Source organism: Phacochoerus africanus, chromosome 1 (genome assembly GCF_016906955.1).
Source record: "Phacochoerus africanus isolate WHEZ1 chromosome 1, ROS_Pafr_v1, whole genome shotgun sequence".
Classification (NCBI taxonomy): domain Eukaryota; kingdom Metazoa; phylum Chordata; class Mammalia; order Artiodactyla; family Suidae; genus Phacochoerus; species Phacochoerus africanus.
Genome location: NC_062544.1, coordinates 114,774,832 through 114,797,432, shown reverse-complemented (window position 1 = coordinate 114,797,432; position 22,601 = coordinate 114,774,832). Strand labels below are relative to the sequence as shown.

Below are 22,601 nucleotides of genomic sequence, written 5' to 3'. Positions count from 1 at the left end.
GGAAGGCAGCCGCTGCCACTGCCACAGTGTGGGGCTGCCTGGCAGGAGAAGCAGTCCCCACCCTGAGATTGTGGGCAGCATATAGGGAGATGCACACCCAATGTGCCCAGTGCAGTGACAGGACAGGGAAGGAATGGTGCCCAAAACAAGAGAAACAATCCTGAGTTCCCCTGGTCTGGAGGGGCCTCATCTCAGATGAGGCAAAGTGACAGCTTCTAGCATGCATTTCCTTGGTGCCCTGCCAGGGCCACCAGATGAACTCCCTTTGCCTGGCTGACAGAGGGGTCCTGTGGGTTTCAGGGATTCTGCCTACAGCTGGCTTAGGGCTACAGATCCTGGGGGCCACCAACCTGAACACCAGGATGTCCCATTAAGGCAGGTACCTTGGGACTCCTGGGCAGGGCTCCCAGAGGACAGTGCCCATCACTCAGCCCCAGTGACCCCCAGTCTGTAAGACAGGCTGGGAAGGGCATCTCTTAGGCAGTCCCAACCTAAGGCTGTTTCCCATGAGGCTCTTGAGCTGGGTGGGGACAAGTAACCCCCTCCCCCATCACAGATCACCCACCAGGCTGAGTGTTGCCTTCTCTCCATGCTCCCAAGGACCCCCAAAGGCCCCAACCACAAATAAGGGGATCCTAGGCCCAGTGAACATGTGCATGTCACGTCGATGATGGGACAGAGAACGGAGATAGCGTAGGGGGCAGCAGGGTCCTTAGACCAAGAGGCCCAAATGATTTCCTTCTGCCCAATGCCCACCTGGCCTGTGTGGAGTTGAGGCCTCGGACATCTTGGCAGGACATTTCTGCTGTGGCCGCAGAGCCTGCAGCCACATTGGCTCAATACCTACCCCCACCCCCACCTCTTGCTATCCACCCCACTCACTTGTCATTGAAGTCATCTGTGCTGAGGTTGTAAAAGAATTCGTCCATGACCTGGTAGTCATCCATGACCTTCACAATCCGCTCCTGCATATATAAGCAGTGAGGAGAACTATGTGTGCCTGGGGCATGGGAGGATAACTAGGACCAGGCTCCCCAAAGGGGTAGGGTGCTAGGAAGAGGCTGCTCTCTTCCAGAGAGGGGAGGCCTGGGCAGGCAGAGGAGGTATTGGGTATAAAGTCAGCATTGGGCTCAGGGCTCCAAAGGCCGTGGCCAACACACCCCGAACCTCCATACCCTCCACCCTCTTGACCTCCCAGACAGCATAGCTCTGAATCCCCCTCATGCACCCGGCCTTATAATCCTGCAAGCCCACCAGTCTTCTGTGTGTCTACCTTACTCCTAGCCTCTAGGACCCTGCCTGTCCCCAGCCCCCCAGCCCCCATGTGCCTGCCTTACCTCCAGCCCCACCAGCTTCTCCGGGATGCCCTTCATCCACTCACGAAGCTCCGCCAGCTCTTCAATGCTGTTGGGCTTCTCGTAGATCTTGCGGCTGATGCTACGGAACTCTTCACAGATCTGGCAGGAGGGAGAGGGTGCTGGGGAGTCTGTAAGCCCCTCTCTTGCCTTCCCTAGGGCCTGCTCATCATCCTTGGTCCAAGTGTCCTCCCACTTGGGGGGGACTGTCCCCACTCCACTACACCCTGCAGTGCATTCCAAGAAGGGATGCTGTCAGCCAACTCACTGGGGAGCTGAGGGTCACCCAGTGCATTTCCACCTCCCCAGCCTCCTGCACCTGTACACCATCAGCTCTGCAAAATGATACATCTCAAGGTGACCTTCGTGAGAGCTTCCCAGGTCTTTACAAGTCCAGGGAAAAAGATAGCAGCCCCCACCTCCTGGGACCTCCCATAAGACTCCTGGCAGGGCTGAGGCAGGGTGACTTCCAGACCCTTCCATGGGCCTGACAGTCTGCAGACACCCCTGAGCCTTGCTTGTGGGAGCTCACTGTGTGTGCACTGGTGTGAGTTGGTGTAGTCACTGGGGCCAAGCAGGTGGGCACTTACATCATCCACCTCCTTGTGCAGGTTCTTGGCCAGGATGTCCAGCATGGATGTGGCCAGGGCCTTGCGCTTCTTGGACAGGCTCTGCTTGACATTGTCAACATTGATGTAAAAGGGTCCGATGATGATGCTGCTGGGCAGTGAGCTGTCCAGGATCTCTTTCTCCTGCAGGTGGGTGAGCACCACCCCCCGCACCTCCTCAGCCGATGGGCACTGTGTCTGGAAGGCCCTGTAGACAGCAGGTATCCACGAGGAGCAGGGGATGGTAAGAGGGTGGGTGGAGGTCACAGAGACACATGGACATGCTCAAACACATACGTACTTGAGGAAGGTGGCAACATCATTGTTGTTCAGCTCCAGGTACCTTCTGTACTCCTTGGCGTAGGCCTGGAGTGGGATCATGGCCTTGCGCAGAGCATTGGCAATGACGGCCCGCAGCTCCTCCACCAGCGGCTCATGAAGCCCCACTGACTCCAGCAGGGGGTCGCCACTGATGAAGATATCCTCCATCACCAGCTGCAGAGCAAAGAGAGAGGGGCGCAGAACTGGATGAGCCACAGGGCAAACAGACAGAGGGGCTAGAATGTGATCCAAAGAATGAGTGGGCAGCAGTGTGGCCAAGCACACAGAGAGCATGGTGGGGCCAGGGGGAGAGGGTCTGCTGCCATGTCTCTTAGATGGGATGGTAGAGTAATACAAGCAGGAAATCCCATGAGGCCCCCCCAAAGCAGCATGTTCCTCCGCCTTGCCTGGCTCAGCCCCCGTGCCAATGGGGCAGCCAGGTCGTGATGACTCTGACTGATCAGCAAGGGAGACAGAGGTCACTGGGGTTCCAGAGGGTCTTGGGCCTGGGGTGGTGAGCCATGCTGTGGTGATGATTGAGAACTATTGAGAAAGGGTCCCGGGAGAGGAGGCTGGTCTATGTCTACATCTTGAGCAGAAGAGAGAGGTCAGGGGCTAGCATCAAGTTAGCAGACCTGGCTGTGGCAGGGGAGGGTGAGCAAGCCTAGTTGAAACCATAGGTGTGATCCTTAGCAGCTATGTGACCTTGGGCTAAACTTTTCTAAGCCTCATCTACAAAACGGGGGTGTTAATGGCTCCCAGTTCAGTTTATGGTGAGGATTAAATGAGCTGTTCAGGAATGAGAGGGCTGAGCACACTGCCGGGCTGGTGGGAGGCCTGTGATAAAGTTTAACTGCTGTGTCACTGAGGCAGCACCTGGCACAAGTGCCCAGCCCTCAAAGTGCCACTGTACCTTTTCCAGCTGGGGCACTGCATGGGTGGCCAGGATGCCCTTGTCAAAGAGGTTGAGCAGAGAAGTCTCAAACTGCTCCAGCGGCGTACTGTAGTGCACCCCTGAGCTGTCCAGCACCAGGTCCACGATGAACAGGGGGTTCTTGCGGGGCCTGTGGGGGCAGTGGCCGGGCGGACAGTGGGCAAGGGCCTGAAGAGGTCTGCATACAGGAGGTCCAGCCCCTGCCCTGGTGGCCAGCAGGATGGCTCTCAACTTCTCCACACATGAAACTTGCCTCTGCTCCCCTCCCAGAAAGCTCCAAGTTACCAGAGAGGAAGACCCAGACCAGCCAAACAGGCTTCTCCATTCCTGCCACTTGCCCATAGGCCCATGGGCACCAGGGAGAAGGAGAACCTCTGCATGGTCCTGAGGTCATAAGGTACGTTGCCCAGACCCTGGGCACTTGTGGTGCCCACACTCTCCCTGGAAGCCCACCATCCTTGGCTCCATGCAACGACCTCCAAGCCTGGGTCCCAGCCAAGCATCCCCAAACCACACTCTGGATTGCCAATCACCCACCACCCTGACCTCAAATGGGCATCTCAGACGCTCCATGTCCCCTGACTCCCACCAGCCACCCACCCACCAGGGCTTGGTCAACTCCAGGAGTCAGCCATGTCTCCTCCCCTGCCCTCCTCCTGCTAGATGTCCTCCTGCAGCCAAACCCAAATCCTGCCCTAAATCTGCCCCATCCAGACCCTGTCACCTCTTGTCTCAACAATGACAAGAGTCTTAAGTCTGACTTCTCTTTGTGGGGCTTACTTTGTGGGAGGGCCTCACTTGCCCCCACAAATCCAGAGCAGAGTTTTGAACTGTAATTCAGATGGTTTCTCCCTGCTGATGACTGAGGACGACCCTTAAAATAAACCCAGGCCCCAACCAAGACCCCAAGAAGCTCTGCACAATCTGGCCTGGTCCCTGCAACCCTCTTCCACGTCGTCCTGATCAGCCCTCCCTGCCCTCCTCACTCCAGCTGCAGCTGCCAGCCTTTCTTTCCTTGACGGACCCAAGTCCTATCTCCCTTCTGTGTCATGCATTGGTCCCTCCACCTGGTACCTCTGCCCCAGCAACTCCTCATGGCTACTTTCCTCTTGTGCTCAGTTCTTGGCTCAGATGCCACATTCACCCTGACCCCCTGGCAAGGCACCCCACCCCCGTCTGTCACAGCCCTTGGCAAGATCAGCAATGATTGTGTCTTATTTATTTGCTTGCTGTCTGTGCCCATATGAGAGCAAGGGCTGTGCCCCTCTTGTTCCCCTAGAACCCTGCTTGGTTTATGGCAAGTGCTCAAAAAACATTTCTCAGCTAAGGAGCTCAGTGGCTGACTGAGATATGGAGGTCACCACAAGACTTGCCAGTTAGAGCTAGTGGAATATTCCCCAGCAAATGGGGCAGGAGCCAGGCTCCCCCTGGCATCCAGGACCCCACAGTGCTGGGCCCCCAACTCTGGCTGCCCTGGTCCCCCCACCCTGCACTGCCCTAGCCACCAGCACCTGGCAAGGAACAGTTTTGGTGCCTTCTGCCTAGCTGGGCCCCACCTGTAGGGGCTATTTATGAAGTCCTCGCCCCAGACCATGTCATTGGTACAATCGAGCACACTGCAGCAGGTATCACTGATGAACTGGGAGAAGTTGGTGAGCGAGTCCTGCACCAGGAAGCGCAGCGTGTCCTGCAGTATGTACTTGAGCAGCTCCATCAGCTTGCGCAGCTTCGACATGAGGTACACCTCCCAGTTGGTCTCGTAGAGGTTGTACCAGCCCTTGCTCATGTCACGCAGGCTGCTGCGCATGGCCACCTTGAGTGTGCTGATCCAGGTGTCCTTGAGGAACATCTGCACCTGCAGAGGCCACAGGTGGTCACCCGGGGGTCCCACTGGCCTCAGCCTCCTCACTCAGGGACTGTCTAGACTCAGATGACCATGGAAGGATCTCCTCTGACCCCAGCTTACTGCCAAGTCCTGCCAACAAATGCCCCCTGTGACCTCCTGCAGACCAGGGCTGCTCAGAGGAGGGAGGGACAGAGGGGCTGCAAAACAGGGCTTTCCTCCAGCCAAGGGAGAGACACAGAGGCACAGAGACAGAGGCAGAAAGAGAGACCAAGGCCCAGAGTGGAGCAGAGAGGAGGAGCTTTCCTCCTAGGCTGGCTGGTGTCTGTCTTCCAAGACCAGGAGTCTGCTTCAGAGGCCACCAGTGTTGGGAGAGAAAATGACTTCAAGATGAACCATCCCTCTTGGCTCCTGTCACAGCCTCCCACAAGGTCTAAAAAGAGGCAAGACCTGGTTTTAAGGAAAGGAGGGGCTCTCTAACAGCCGAGCCACCCCAGGCCTCCTGAGGCTGCTGGCTGTGGAGCTGGGCTCCGAGGCCATGACTGGCTGCTGCCCCCTGTGCCCTAGATGCCCACACACCTGGGAGAAGGTCTGTGACTGGATCTGCTCAAATTCTTCCAGACGGCTGTACTTGGAGAGGCTTGAGTGAAAGAGGGACATGGCAGTCACCTTGTTGCACTCAGCCCGCACCTTGCTGAGGGCTGTGATGACCTCCGACCGCGTAAGCAGGGACACAAAGGTGAAGTCCGCCTTCTGTTCCCGGAAAGGGTATTTGGGGACACTCACCAGCCCTGTGGGGGTTGGGGCCGAGGGCCAAGGTCAGGTCGGCCTTGGATGTACCAGGGGTCGTCGGGATGGATCTACAGGGGGTTGATGGAGGGAACAACTCCTGCCTCTTCCCTAGAAGAGATGCCCATGTCCCCGGAACCCCTCCTCCCCAACGGCCTAACTGGGGACCCCATGGCCCTGCAGTGAGGTGCCCACTCTCGGGTAGATAAACAAATTCCTCCCAGGTTCCTCTGGGTCACAGCGCCCTTTGAGGTGGGTAAGAACCGTGGGCATACAACCCTGCACACAACCCTGGGGCCCATGTGGGGCCTGCCCTGGAGCACCAAGAAAGGAAGGCACAGGCCCCAGGGCCCTGGAAATGCCCATGGCCTCACCTCACCCCACCCCAGCTTCCTGGGCAACTCACACACATGGAAGCTGTGGCAGGGTTCAGGGAGCTTAAAGTAAAGAGCTCTGAGACTCGGTCTTCCACATGTCAAATGGGGCTGCAGGAATGGCAACTTGCTCTTGCTACTGGAAGAAGAGAGGACTCCATGTCCTTAGGCCAGAGAATCAGAGCTCTTTCATCTACTTTGGACAAATGCTTTCCTTGCCCACACTTCCCCCTGCTGCTTCCACACCACTCACAATACTTTTTTTTTTTTTTTTTGGCTGCACCTGGGACATATAGAAGTTCCCAGGCTGGGATCAAATCTTGGATCCATGCCACAGTTGCTGTAACACCATGTTTTTAACCCACTGTGCCACAATGGCAACTCCGAGACTACTATTTTTAAAAGAGCCTTAAAAAGAAAAACAAACAAACAAACAAAAAAAAACAGAAATTCCCGTCGTGGCACAGTGGTTAACGAATCTGACTAGGAACCATGAGGTTGCTGGTTCGATCCCTGGCCTTGCTCAGTGGGTTAAGGATCCGGTTTTGCCGTGAGCTGTGATGTAGGTCTCAGATGCAGCTGGGATCCCGCATTGCTGAGACTGTGGTGTAGGCCGGCAGCTACGGCTCTGATTGGACCCCTATCCCGGGAACCTCCATATGCCATGGTTGCGGCCCTAGAAAATATTTAAAAAAAAAAAAAAAGAGCCTTCTTCCATCCCAGCCCATCCACACACCCCACCCCTCCACCCCCACTCTCCAGGCAGGTGGGAAAGGGGGATGAATGCTGGAGACAGGGGAGGTGAATGTTGGTTTATGGTCCCAGAGGGAGAGGCCATGGGCCCACATTTGTCCAGCCACCATCACCTTGTGTGGGCACCTTCTCCTCCTCCTTCTCAGGCAGGGTCACGTAGGAGAATGTCTCAGGCTTGGAGGAGACAATTTTGTCAAAGGTGATCTTGTTCATACTGCGCTCATAGTCCAGGTTCACTTCTCTGCAGAGGTTGCTGAGGTGTTCCAGAACCCTGTCCATGGCGACAGGAGAGGGTGGAGTCAGGGGGCTCCATGAACCCTGCCACCGCCACACTGCAGGCTGGCCGGGTCCCAGGCTCTACTCTGCAGACTTGAGGACATGAGTTTGGGGCATCCACTCTGCATTCATGTGCACACCTCCTCCTGGGCCCCAGGCCCTATCGTGACTGTCTCATGCTACCCACTACCCACATCACATCAGTCCCTGAATCTGCCCATTTTGCTTCTCGCTTCTCATTGTCAGGCTCTTAACACAGCCTAGAAATCCATCTCATCCCTCAAACCTGGAAAAGGCTGTTTCTCACCTTCTGTGTAAAGCCACGACACGGCTTCCACTCCAGAGGGATTACTAACTGCCTCATATCTCACCCTGAAGTCAGAAGCCATCAGACAGGAACCTCATCGCTCACCCTCAGATCCACAGGCCCATTTTCCAGATGCTCCTTTCCCCACAGTAGAAGATACACCCATCAGAGCCTCCCTTGGAGTTGAGCTCCACCCACTCTGCCTCTTTTCAGCCACCTCCGTCCTCCATCCTTCCTGCCAGGTCCGTCCCAGTGGCCCACACACACGCCAGTGTCTTCCACCATTAGAAAGGGTACCCTGGTTGCACGTCCTCCTATGAATTTTCCATCCCTTCTTGTCCCTTTATGGCAAAGCGGGTGCTCTCCTCCCCCTCACCTCTTCTCTCCTCCCCCACCTCCAAGGCACATCATCCAATCCAGTGGTAGCCATCCTCATCTCACTGGACACCCAGAAATTTGACTTGATGACTCTCATCTCTCCCTGCAGCTATCTTCACAGGACTCCTAGGACACCTTCTGCTGGTTCTTCCTTGCCTCCCTGACTTCTACATGTTGGCCTGTCCCAGGACTCAGCCCTGAAGTCCTTCCTCTGCTCTAGCCCTTCCCCTTCTCCTCAGGCAGCCCACCTGGTCCTTCGATTCCCTGAGAACCAGCAAGTCTCCCCAGCATATCTACTGCCCACTCAGCATCACCCCTGGGGTGGGGGTGGGGTCTCACCACACGCAAGGCCAAGCCTCTCTCTCTGCCCCTGCCTAGTCCCAGCCTCTGTCATCACACTCAGCAGCATAAGGCACCCAAGCCAAACCGGGTGAGCCCTGTTGCCTCCTCCTCTGCTGCTTATGCATTTGGCACATTTGACCACAAGCAGATCTCATTGGCTCCATCTCCAAAGAAACTCCAAATGTATCTACTTCTTCCCTACTCCTCAGCCACTGCCCTGGCCCCAGCCACTACCATCATCTCCAGCCTGGATGATACTGTTAGTCTCCTCACTGACCACGGTGCCCTCCCCTCTTGCCCCCTTACAACCCATTCTCCACGTGACAGGAACACAGAAGATATTTTAAACATGTAGGGGAGTTCCCTGGTGCACTACTGGTTAGGATTTGGTGTTCTCACTGCTGTGGTCAAATTCAATCCCTGGTCTAGGAAATGATATCCCACACTAAGCCACTGCACACCAAGGCCAAAATTAATTAAACACCTAAATGGCTTAGGCCCGTCCTCTGCTCAAAGCCCTCCACAGGGCGTGCTCTTTGTCACCACCTGCATAATGATGCCCAGCCCCCTTCTGCAACATCTCCCAGGCTACTTTGCCCTCTCTGCTCCATTCCAGCCACAGTGACCCATAATGCTCCTCATGACCCCCAAATGTGTCCCCACCTCCCAGATTCAGCACTGTTTTCCCCTCAACCAGAATCCTCTTTTCCCCTTACATCATTTGCCTCACCTCAAAGTTTTACCCTGGTGAGGCCTCCTCTCACCACCTGATATAAGCAGCTTTTCTGAGATATCTCTGCTTCCTTCCCTCCCTCTGCTGTCACAGTACCCATCAGAATCCCAGTCACCCAGATTATTCACTGCCTGTCTTCCTGGCTGGCCTGAGAGCCAGGCGGGGGCCCTTTGTTGGGGGTGCTCACCGCTGTGCCCCAGTCCTGGTACAAGATGTGTACCTGCCACACAAATGGCTGGCAGCCTGTTGGATGTCCACTGCCTCCTAATTGCACCTCACTTTTTGTTGTAGAATTTGTTCCTTTCTCGCTGGACTCAGGAGAAGATGAAGCATCCCCAGCTGCAGGGGTACACCATCTCAACTAGTCTATGCTGATCCCGGTGGGGTTTGTCCCAACTGTATTTATTTAGGAGTGATGACATCCAGTTATGACTGACTGACAACTGATGCAGAGCTAAAGAATCATGCCACTTGTCCTGTCTCCCTCAGGACAAACTCTGTGGTGTCACTCATGCTCCAGAGTTCCCCATGGGGTTGCAGAGGCTAGACTTCTCCTGAAATTCCAACTCTGCCTGGCCACCTCCTCCATCATATCCTGCCAGCTTCACTCCGTTATAGACCCTCCTGGGAGGACCTCATCCAAAAACCACATGTACACAAACCTCCCCAAAAGGCTCTGCTTCTAAGGACTCCAATCCACACAGAACTTGATGGACTGTGGGCCATGCACCTCTGCAAGTGCTGCTGCCATCCTCCCTGAAGGCAAAGCCAGCACACACCAGAGACAGAGCGAGCCCTGAAGTCCAAGCTGGGACGTCCTGCACTGGATTTCTTCTTACAGGTAAAGTAGCGAATTTCCCTGTTTTTTAAACCAATCTAAGCCTAGGATCTTTGTAACTTATAGCCAAAGAGATACGAACTGATATAAAACTTAAGCGATAGAATTCTAGACAACCAAGATAATGGAGGCTATATCAGTCCACCCTCCCAGTACATTCTTAAAAGGGAAGGAAAAGAAAGAAAATCAAGAACAAAGAACATTACCCACATTCATACCTTTAGCATAACTAGAATAAAGAAAATGCCCTGGAGTTCCTGTTGTGGCACAGTGGTTAACAAATCCGACTAGGAACCATGAGGTTGCGAGTTCGATCCCTGCCCTCGCTCAGTGGGTTAAGGATCCGGCATTGCCGTGAGCTGTGGTGTAGGTTGCAGATGCGGCTCGGATCCCGCGTTGCTGTGGCTCTGGCATAGGCCGGCGGTTATAGCTCCGATTAGACCCCTAGCCTGGGAACATCCATATGCCGCAGGAGCTGCCCAAGAAATGGCAAAAAGACAACAAAAGAAAAAGAAAAAGAAAGAAAATGCCCAAGGTTACACTATCTTTAACTAGAAAAATAAACATCAACTCCCAGTACACTCTCTCTCCCACTACAGCTCTAAGACTTCATGGAGAACAAGAGCAGTCTGAGAAAAACTGTGCAGAAGAGGGGATTATGGTAGACCCAAGGTTGCTCTAAAATCTTTTCAGAAAGAGAAGGTCTCTCCTAACAGTAAAAATACTGAAGGACGGTCCTGGTAAATGAGAACACGTGCTACAGGCAAGGGACTTAGCTGCATGCATTCAAGGTAGCACTCTCTGAAAGGCATGACTTATGAGGGAGAAGTAAAAGGGAATAAGAGTCCTCTGGAGATTGGAGGGTGAGGGAGAAAGAAGCAAAAATGAAAATTAGAGTCCTGCGAGATAAGAGGACACACAACTAGTCCCCCCAACGCGCATGCGCGCGCGCGCGCGCGCGCGCACACACACACACACACACACACACACACACAGAGCCATTTTTTTCTTTTTAAATAAATGAGTTCACTGCACTAACAGAAGAGGGCACCCTGGAACTAGAAAAGTAGACTACATTTATATAAAGCTACTATAAGAAAAACAATTGATGAAAATTCTTACCTACCCTTAAAAAAAAGACAAAGCAGAATAAAACTAACACAATACTTAAAACTGAACTAAATCTCTTCAAGGTTTTTGGGCATATGAAAAAAAAAGAGAAATAAGCAAATAACAGGAAGAAAAGAAAATATTGAATTGGACTCAGGGAGAAAAAAAATGGAAATTATCTCATGAAGGAAAGCTGAACTGCAAAGTATCCAAGGAAGAATCAATTCAAATTTAAAAAGGTAATAAAATACATTGAAAAAAGTTAAGAATATAAGCAAGAGAATGAAAATGAGAAAAAGAAGAAACAGAAAAGGATCAGAAAGTAGGTGAACTGGAAATAGGCAAAATGGGAGTTCTTTGGTAGCTCAGAAGGTTTAGGATCCAATGTTGTAACTGCAGTGGCTTGGGTCACTGCTGTGGCATGGGTCCAGTCCCTGGCCCCAGGTCTCCTGCATGCTGCAGGCTGGCCAAATTAAGAGAAAAAAAAAATAGGCAAAGAAGAAGCAACATGTTAAGATAAATAGATAGATAGATAGATAGGGACATACAAATAGATACAATGTAATCTCTGATGAAGAGAAACAAAACAATAGATACTTAAAACTATAATTCAAGAATATATTTCAGAAATAAAAGAATATCTGAATCTACATATTTAAAAGGGCCACTGTGGGAGTACCCATGATGGCTCAGCAGTATAGAACCTGACTAGTATCCATGAGGAAATCGTTTGAGCCCAACCTCACTCAATGGGTTAAGGGATCCAGCATTGCTATGGCTGTGGTGTAGGCCAGCAGCTGTAGCTCATATTCAACCCCTAGCCTGGAAACTTACAAGGGGAAGGAGATTTAGACTGACATCAGATGTCTCCAAAGCAACATAAAAAATTAGGCAACAAGAGAATAGCTTTAAAATAAAAAATAGGAGTTCCTGTCATGGCTCAGTGGTTAACAAATCTAACTAGGAACCATGAGGTTGCAGGTTCAGTCCCTGACCTCATTCAGTGGGTTAAGGATCCAGCGTTGCCCTGAGCTGTGGTGTAGGTCACAGATGTGGCTCGGATCTGGCATTGCTGTGGCTGTGGTGAAGGCCAGCAGCTGCAGCTCCGATTCGATCCCTAGCCCGTGAACCTCCATATGCCATGAGTGCAGCCCTAAAAAGACAAAAATAAATAAATAAATAAATACATAAGTAAATAAATAATAAAAAACCCTCAAGAGGAGTTCCCATCATGGCGCAGTGGTTAACGAATCCGACTAGGAACCATGAGGTTTCGGGTTCGGTCCCTGCCCTTGCTCAGTGGGTTAACGATCCGGCGTTGCCGTGAGCTGTGGTGTAGGTTACAGACGCGGCTCGGATCCTGCGTTGCTGTGGCTCTGGCGTAGGCCGGTGGCTACAGCTCCGATTGGACCCCTAGCCTGGGAACCTCTATATGCCGTGAGAGCGGCCCAAGAAATAGCAAAAAGACAAAAAAAAAAACCCTCAAGAAATAAAAGTATAAACTAAGATTCTTATATCCAGTCATGTTGTACTTCAAGTTTTAAACATGCAAGAAATCTAGGAACATTATATCCTTAAGTCCTTTATGAGGAATCTACTAGAAGAGGAGCTCCAACCAACCAAGAGATTGATGCGGTTCAGGATACAATACCCAAATATGGTACTTTGGCAGAGAATGTTCTAAGCTGAAGGAATCAGAAAAAGGGCAGGTGCAGGAAGGATTCTCTGGCTTTCCACTGAAGCAGGTCATTAGACTGTGTGAGGAAAGGGACAGCCATAGCTCCTAGATGGAGTGAGGCCAAGAGAAACCAGAATGAACAGGCCTTGCTCAGGTTCCCCCAGGTTACTCACTTAGGTCATATCCTTTTCTCCTATCACATTTCCCATTCTTTCCATTCTTCATCAAACCTAGCCTAAAATGCTTAGACCTCTTTGGGTCTTCATTTTCTTATGAATGCTCCCATGTCACATGAAACTTATATTAAATACATTTGAATGTTTTTCTCTTGTTTATCTGTCTTTTGTCACAGAGCCCCAGCCAAGAACCTAGGATAAAAGGAAAAAGATTTCTGCCCTCTCCTACAAGATGAGAGAGGAGACTTCAGGAAAAAGGCTCACACATGTAATATTGTAGATTTAATATTAACAATAAGATAGAGAAGAATATTATGTTAAAATATTAAGTAGATGAGTTCCCTGGTGGCTCAGCAGGTTAAGGATCTGGCTCTGTCACTGCTGTGGCTTGAGTCACTACTGTGGCCCAGGTTCAATCCCTGGCCCCAGAACTTATACATGCCACAGACATGACAAAAAACAAAAACAAACAAACAAAAAAACTGAGTAGAAAGAGGCAAATAAAAATGGGAGGAAAAAGAATGAGGAATATAAAACAAGATCAAGTACCTTTGCATAGGAAATAGGAAGAGGTTAGAGGACATATAAAAATGGACAAAGTAGATAGACAAAGGTTAAATAAGGAAGCAGGGGATTAAGAGCACTACAAAAAAAAAAAAAGGCACAAAATATACGACTGAAATAAAGATACTGGGAGTTTCCATTGTGGCTTAACTGGTTATAACTATTATCTGTAAGGATGCAGCTTTGATCCCTGGCCTCACTCAGTGGGTTAAGGATCCAGCATTGCTGTGAGCTGTGGTGTAGGTCACAGATGTGGCTTGGATCGCATGTTGCTGTAGCTATGGCATAGGACAGAAGCTGCAGCTCTGATTCAACTCCTAGCCTGGGAATTTCCATATACCGCAGGGTGGGTTGTGGGATGGAAATCCTGTGAAATTGGATTGTGATGACCATTATACAACTACAGATGTGATAAAATAAATAAATAAATGTCACACATCAAAAATAAATAAATAAATAAAGGAAAATAAAGATATAGATTGTCCTAAATGCTGTCAATGAAAAAAAATATTGCCTGCCATATCAGTAAACAAAGGATGTTCCAAACATCAAGCCATCACCTCACAGTGGTAAGGCCCTGAAGGAACTCAGGATGGGAACAGGATGCTTGCCATCTAGTGGTCAGCTGCTGCAACCAACCCCAGACAGTGCACACAGAAGAGACCCAAGATGAGAAAGCCAAGGGTACTGGCCCCAGAGTGCTGAGGTGCTTATCAAAGGAAGGATTTCATGAGCACAGACTCCTGCAACTTCCCATTCATAGATAAGTGCTAAATTCCTTAACTTGAGATGTCTGGTTTTCTTTAATTAACAGTAATTTTTTGACATTCTGACTACCTTGTCCTTGTTGCAAAAACTAACATATATCCTGGCTCCTCACTTACCTCTTTGGAAAAGTCCCTTAGATCTAGCTGAGAAGCTGTGTCCCAGGCTTAAGTCCTCAGTTTTGCCCACCAAGTAAAACATAACTCTCACCTTTTAAGTTGTGCATTTTTTGCAGTCAACAATACCAAAAGAAATTTAAAAAGTAAAAGAAAAAAGAAAACACATTTTATAGAAAAACACAGAATTGTATTGTAATACTCATAATACTATTAATATGAAATAATATGACAGTACTGAGATCAAACATTAGTCATGTCAATAAAAATAAATGAGATTAACACACTTCTTGAAGGAAAAATATTTTTTTCTTCTTTGATACCCACACCCAAGGCATGTGGAAGTTCCTGGGCCAGGGATAAAACCCATGCCACAGCAGTGACCTGAGCCACTGCAGTAGCAATGCCGGATCCCTAATACACTGAGCCACAAGGGAACGCCAAGAAAAACATTTTAAATTTGATTCACAAAGTAAAACTGCTGATAACAAGAGACCTATCTAAAACAAACTACTTTAGTATGACTGGGTCACTTTTTTCTATAGCAGAATTCATCACAGCCTTGTTAAATTAATTGTACTCCAATAAACCTTTTTTTAAAATAAATCAATAAAACAAAGTACTTTAGAAGGGCTAAAAAAAAGATGGATGGGTAAAGATATATCAGGAAAATGAAAACAACAAAAAAGCCAGGTTATGATTCTGATAGCAAACAAAGAAAAATTCAGATCAAAAAAGAATTAGGAAGATGGCGGAGGAGTAAGACATGGCGCTCACCTTCTCCCACAAACGCGTCAAAAAAAAAACATCCACATGTAGAATGATTCACACAGAACATCTACTGAATGCTGGCAGAAGACCTTAAACATCCAAAAAAGGCAAGAAACACTCCACATAACTGGGCAGAACAAAAGGGGGGGAAAAAGAGAGAGAGAAGAGAAAAAAGGAATCAGGATAGGACCAACACTCCTGAGAGGAGCTGTGAAAGAGCTCACCCACACCCTGGGAAGCCACCTACCTGATGGGGAGATGAGCCAAGAAGGAGGGACCTCAAACCCTCAGAAAAAAGCACAGCTGCTGGACTGAGGAAGGCAAAGCAGAGAGAGAACTGCACAGACCATCAGTACCACAGCCCCCGGACACCACAGCCTGAGACGCTGGGGAAGGTACTGAGTGCCCTAGATCAGTTCTAGGGAAAGTACTAGGATTGTCTGAGAGGGCTAGGGTTGGCTGTGTGGAGAGAGCCTGAGGGGCTAGGGAGCAGTGTGCCACAGGCTGGGAATCAGAGTGCCTCAGCCAAGGGAACCCCGGAGGAGGCCTGGGCCCGCAGAAACAAGGCGCCGTTGTTGAGGAGGGCGAGAAGAGGAAGGGCCCATCACCATGGGAATATCTTTCTCTGCACATGCGTGGGCTGGGAATTCCCACTGTTGGTGGGAATGTAAATTGGTACAACCACCATGGAAAACCAGGATGGAAGTACCTCAGAAAACTAAATATAGAACTGTCATATGATCCAGCAATCCCATTCCTGGGCATATATCCAAACAAAACTTTCATTCAAAAAGATACATGTTTGCCTATGTGCATTGCAGTGCTTGTCACAATACCAAGACATGGAAAAAACTTAAATGTCTATTGACAGATGAATGGATTAAGATGTGGTACACAATGGAGTACTACTCAGCCATAAAAAAGAACAAAATAATGCCATTTGCAGCAACATGGATGGAACTAGAGATTCTCATACTATGTGAAGTAAGTTAGAGCAAGACAAATACCACATATCACTTATGTGGAATCTAATATATGGCACAAATCAACCTATCTGCAGAAAAGAAACAAGCTGATGGACATGGAGAACAGACTTGTGGTTGCCAAGGTATGGGGTATCAGTGGGATGGACTGGGACTTTAGGGGTTAGGAGATGCAAACTATTTTATTTGGTGTGGATAAGCAATGGGGTCCTGCTGTATAGCACAGGGAACTACATCCACTTATGATGGAACAGGGTGGAGGATAATGTGAGAAAAAGAATATATATATATACATATACATATATATGTGTATATATATATATATATACACATATATATATATAACTGGGTCACTTTATTGTATAGCAGAAATTGACAGAACATTGTAAATCAAGTATAATTTTTTTAAAAAGCATTAAACCTGGAGTTCCCTTGTGGCACAGCAGGTTAAGGATCTGGCATTGTCACTGCAGCAGCTCTGGACACTGCTATGGCGCGGGTTTGATCCTTGGCCTGGGAACTTCCATGTGTTGCAGGTGCAGCCAAAAACAAAAAAAAAATTACACCTGATCAAGGATACTTTTTAATGCTAAAAGCCACAATGCATTATGATAATATTACACACTACTCTCAGTGGACAAGAATAAGTAGAGAGATACAAGTTGCAAAGAACATAATCACTATGGAATACATGTCTATGTAAAACTTTTGCACCTTAATAATAGGAATATACTTCTTCTCAAGTGCAAATGGAACATTCACAAACGTGATTATATACTGTCACAAAGAAAACATCAGCAAGTACTATATAGTAGAAATATTATAAATAACACTCTCTGATTCTGATCGCAATACAACAAAACTAGAGGAGTTCCTGTCGTGGCGCAGTGGTTAACGAATCCGACTAGGAACCATTAGGTTGCGGGTTCGATCCCTGCCCTTGCTCAGTGGGTTGACGATCCGGCGTCGCCGTGAGCTGTGGTGTAGGTTGCAGACACGGCTCGGATCCCATGTTGCTGTGGCTCTGGTGTAGGCCGGCGGCTATAGCTCCGATTCAACCCCTAGCCTGGGAACCTCCATATGCCACAAGAGCAGCCCAAGAAAATGGCAAAAAGACAAAAAAAATAAATAAAAATAAAAAACTAGAAACCTTTTCCTTTTTTTTATTTCTGTGTCTGCAGCATGCAGAAGTTCCACTGCACCACCAGTGGACTTCCAAATAGAAATTATTAACAACACATTTTAACAAGTCCTTTCCATATGGAATTTTTTTTTTTTTTTGTCTTTTTGCCATTTCTTGGGCCGCTCTTGTGGCATATGGAGGTTCCCAGGCTAGGGGTCAAATCGGAGCTGTAGCCGCCAGCCTACGCCAGAGCCACAGCAACTCGGGATCTGAACTGCGTCTGTGACCTACACTACAGCTCAGGGCAATGCAGGATCCTTAGCCCACTGAGCAAGGGCAGGGATCGAACTCGCAACCTAATGGTTCCTAGTCGGATTTGTTAACCACTGCACCACAACGGGAATTCCCTCCATATGGAAAATTTTAAAACCTTATATTAACTTTTTAATGAGATGGGAAATAAAAAAATAAATTTTTGGAATTAAAAAAACGAAATACTACATATTGGAATCTGCAGACTACTGGTTTGTTTTTGTTTGTTTGTTTGTTTGTTTGTTTGTTGGCTTTTTAGGGTTGTACTCGCAGCATATGTAGGTTCCAAGGCTAGGGGTCGAACTGGAGCTGTAGGCGCTGGCCTATGCCACAGTCACAGCAACAATAGATCCAAGCTGCATCTGCAATCCACACCACAGCTCACAGTAACTCTGGATCCTTAACCCACTCACTGAGGCCAGGGATCAAACTTGCGTCCTCATGGATACTAGTCAGATTCGTTTTCACTGAACCACAACAGGAACTCCTAGACTACTGTATTTTTAAAGCAGTTATCAGAAGAAAAGTCATAGCCTTAAACACATTTATCAACAAGAATGTAAATAAATGAATTAAACTCCTAGCACCTAAAAACAAAAAAGAAACTAAAAACATAACAAAACATAAGCAAAAGAAGGTATAAGGAAGAAAATAATAAAAATTAAAATATAAATTAATGAGGTAAATTTTGGAACAATCAAATTAATAGATCTAAATCCTTTTCTGGAGTTCCCGCTGTAGCACAGCGGAAACCAATCCGACTAGGAACCACAAGGTTGTGGGTTTGATCCCTGGCCACACTCAGTGGGCTAAGGATCCGGCATTGCTGTGAGCTGTGGTGTAGACTGGCAGCTGCAGCTCCGATTCATCCCCTAGCCTGGGAACCTCCATATGCCACAGGTGCAGCCCTAAAAGACAAAAACAAATAAAATAAAATAAATCCTTTTTTTTTTTTGTCTTTTTGCTATTTCTTGGGCCACTCTCACGGCATATGGAGGTTCCCAGGCTAGGGGTCTAATCGGAGCTGTGGCCACCAGCCTACGCCAGAGCCACAGCAATGCGGGATCCGAGCCGCGTCTGCAACCTACACCACAGCTCACGGCAACACCGGATCGTTAACCCACTGAGCAAGGGCAGGGATCGAACCCGCAACCTCATGGTTCCTAGTCGGATTTGTTAACCACTGCGCCACGATGGGAACTCCCCCTTTTTTTTTTCTTTCTTTCCTTTTTAGGGCCGTACCCATGGCATATGGAAGTTCCCAGGCTAGGGGTCCATTTGGAGCTACATCTGCCAGCCTACACCACAGCCACAGCAATGTGGGATCTGAGCTGTGTCCACAACCTACACCACAGCTCACGCCAACTCTGGATCCTTAACCCACTGAGCAAGGCTGGGGATTGAACCTGCATCCTCATGGATCCATCGGGTTTGTTAACTGCTGAGCCATGAAGTGAACTCCAAAATATGACATTTTTTAAATCAAAAAACCAAACCACATGTTTCTTAATAAAGTTAAAAAGAGAGAGGGAAAGCATTACTCAACAAAATAACAAGGGGAAGACAACATTAACATGAGTATAATTTTAAATCATATTTAAAATTTTTATGCACGTCTACTTTAAAATCTAGGTAACATGGATAATTTTCTAGAGAAAAAAGAAAGACTGAATAGACCAACTTCTATAGAAAAGTAGATATGGAGTTCCCGTCGTGGCACAGTGGTTAACAAATCCGACTAGGAACCATGAGGTTGCAGGTTCGATCCCTGCCCTTGCTCAGTGGGTTATAACGATCCAGCGTTGCCGTGAGCTGTGGTGTAGGTTGCAGACGCGGTTCGGATCCTGAGTTGCTGTGGCTCTGGCATAGGCTGGTGGCTACAGCTCCGATTCAATCCCTAGCCTGGGAACCTCCATATGCTGCGGGAGTGGCCCAAGAAATAGCAAAAAGACAAAAAAAAAAAAAAGAAAAGTAGATAAAGTTATAGAAAAACCAAAAAACACTCCGTGTTCAAATGGTTTTGCAAGAGAATGATCTGATAGCCTTAATGCAACATAAATTGTTGCAGAGTATTGAATATGATGGAAAATGTTGAAATTCTCTATATGAAGCAAGTATAACTTTGCTTAAAACCTGTTAAAAACAGTACCCAAAAAAATACAGACCAGCATCACACATCAATGTCAAAGTCCTAAATAGCATTTAACTGACAGAATTTAATACCACATTAAAAGATGATGTGCCCATGGACAAGAGGGATTTATTAAAGTATTGCAAGATTGTTTCAATATTAGGAAATCGATTAATATAATTCAGCATGATAAAAGATGTGAGGAGACAAAAATATGATTATCTCCACTGGTAAAAAGCTGTGACCAAAAAATTCAAGAACATAGCTATCATAGAGTTCCCATCGTGGCTCAGTGGTTAAAGAACCCAACTAGCATCTATGAGGATGTGGGTTCGATCCCTGGGCTTGCTCAGTGGGTTAAGGATCTGGTGTTGCTGTAAGCTGTGATGCTGTGGTGTAGGTGGCAGATGCACACAAGGCTTGGATCCTGTGTTGCTGTGGCTGTGGTGCAGGCCAGCAGCTACAGCTCTGATTCGATCCTAGACTGGGAACCTCCATATGCTGAGGGTGCAGCCCTTAAAAAAAAAGAAAAAGAAAAGAAAATAGGTATCAATGGATACATTCTTAAATAAAGCTAGCATTTTCTTAAGGGGAGAACACTAGAGGTATTTCCACTAATATTAAGAACACAGTAAGGATGGTTACCATCTCCACTGCTAGTCAATATTGTACTGTAAGTATTAGAAAATGCAATTACATAAGAGAAGTAATTGGAGGAATAAGAGTAGGAAAATAAGTAAAACTACCTCTATTTACAGGTAGTGTGCACTTAGCTCTAGAGAATCAACAATAAACTCAAACATTAATTTTAATAAGGTAACAGCATATAAATTAGCTTAAAGAAATCGAGACATTATAGTGAAGAAAGCCTATTTATAATAGCAACAAAGAAAATAAAATACTTAATGAGGAGCATGTGAAATCTATATAAAAAAAGGTTTAAAGAACTTCTGAAAGACACACAAATAGATTTAAACAAATGAATGACCATCCCTTGTCCTTGGATAGAAAAATTCAGGATCTTAAAGATGTCAGCTATACCCAAGGTAATTTAAAAATGTAATGCAATCCTAGTAAAAATACCAAGAATTTTTTAAAAATACTAAAGCTCACATAGGGAAATAAGTAGGCAAAATCTCTGCCAAAATCCCAACTTTTGGAGTTCCCATCACAGCTCATCGGTAACAAATCTGACTAGTATCCATGAGGATGTGGGTTCAATCCCTAGCCTCACTCAGTGGGTTAAGGATCTGACATTGCCATAAGCTGTGGCATAGTTCGCAGACATGGCTCAGATCCTATGTTGCTGTGGCTGTGGCGTAGGCTGGCAGCTATAGCTCCGATTTGACCCCTAGCCTGGGGACTTCCCAAATGCCGCCAAGAGCGGCCCTAAAAAAAAAAAAAAAAAATCCCAACTTTGTTTTTGGGTTTTTTTTGGCAGGAATAGAAAAATCCATCTCAAATTTCATATGGACTCTCAAGGGACCCCAAAAGCCAAAACACTCAAAAAAGAACAAAGTGGGAAGACACACAACACAAATTCAAAACTTACTACAAAGCTACAGTAATAAAAACAGTATGATACTAGCATAAAGAAACACTGGCAGACCAATGGAAAAGAAAAGAGAACCCAGAAATAAACCCTTGTACACATATAGTCAAATGATTTTCAACAAGGAGCCAAACCATTCAATTGGGAAAATACAGCCTTTTCATCATATCGTACTAGGAAAACTGGATATTCACTTGCAAAAGAATGAAGTTGGATTCTTACCTAAGACTATATACAAAAGTTAACTCAAAATGGATCCAAGATCTGAACATAAGAGCTAAAACTGTAAGATTCTTTTTTTCTTTTTTTTTTTTTTTTTGCCATTTCTTGGGCCACTCCCACGGCATATGAAGGTTCCCAGACTAGAGGTCCAATCAGAGCTGTAGTCACCAGCCTACGCCAGAGCCACAGCAACTGGGGATCCGAGCCACGTCTGCGACCTACACCACAGCTCACAGCAACGCCGGATCGTCAACCCACTGAGCAAGGGCAGGGATCGAACCCACAACCTCATGGTTCCTAGTCGGATTCTTTAACCACTGCGCCACGACGGGAACTCCGAAAACTGTAAAATTCTTAAAAGAACACCTGGGGGAAAGCTTCATGACATTGGATTTGGTGGTTATTTCTTATACAAGACTCCAAAGGCATAGGCAATAAAAAAAAGTAGAGGAGCTCCTGTCATGGCTCAGCAGAAAAGAATCTGACAAGAATCCATGAGGATGAAGGTTCACTCCCTGGCCTAACTCAGTGGGTTAAGGATCTGGCATTGCTATGAACTGTGGTGTAGCTTGAATCCCACATTGATGTGACTGTGGTGTAGGCCAGCGGCTGCAGCTCTGATACGACCCCTAGCCTTAGAACCTCCATATACTGCAGGTGCAACCCTAAAGAGACCAAAAAGGAATTCCCGTTATGGCTCCAGCGGTTAATGAACCCGAATAGCATCCATGAGGACATGGGTTCATCCCTGGCTTCGCTCAGTGGGTTAAGGATCCCGCATTGCCGTGAGCTGTGGTGTAGGTCACAGAGGCGGCTCAGATCCCAAATTGCTGTAGCTCTGGCATAGACTGGCTGCTACAGCTCTGATTGGATCCCTAGCCTGGAAACTCCATATGCCGTGGGTATGGAACTAAAGAGACGAAAAAAAAAAAAAAAGGAAAGAAAAGAAAAGACAGACAAATTGGACTTTACCAAAATGAAAAACTCTGCCTAGTCACAATATCAACAGAATAAAAAGGCAACCCATGGAATGGGAGAAATATCTACAAATCATATATCTCATGAGGGATTAATATCCAGAATATACAACGACTCCTAAAATTCAACAAGAAAAAACAAACAACTGGATTCAAATATAGGCAAAGAATTTGATTAAACACTACTCCAAAGAACACACAAATAACCTATAAGCACATAAAAAATGCTCAACATTGCTAATCATTTGGAAAATGCAAATAAAAATCATG

General features: G+C 47.5%; 1 protein-coding gene across 1 annotated transcript in view; it reads right to left on the bottom strand.

Annotated features, from left to right (window-relative positions):
* The window catches only part of DNAH1 (dynein axonemal heavy chain 1), a 79,656-nt gene that overhangs the window by 44,030 nt on the left and 13,025 nt on the right, over positions 1-22,601 (bottom strand). Inside the window, exons 8-15 of the mRNA XM_047776179.1 lie at positions 7,091-7,248; positions 5,641-5,852; positions 4,775-5,073; positions 3,198-3,348; positions 2,265-2,458; positions 1,946-2,171; positions 1,338-1,457; positions 883-965 (exon numbers count right to left, since the gene is read on the bottom strand). Of these exons, the coding sequence (XP_047632135.1) occupies positions 883-965; positions 1,338-1,457; positions 1,946-2,171; positions 2,265-2,458; positions 3,198-3,348; positions 4,775-5,073; positions 5,641-5,852; positions 7,091-7,248 (1,443 nt within the window). The remainder of the gene's footprint in view (positions 1-882; positions 966-1,337; positions 1,458-1,945; positions 2,172-2,264; positions 2,459-3,197; positions 3,349-4,774; positions 5,074-5,640; positions 5,853-7,090; positions 7,249-22,601) is intronic.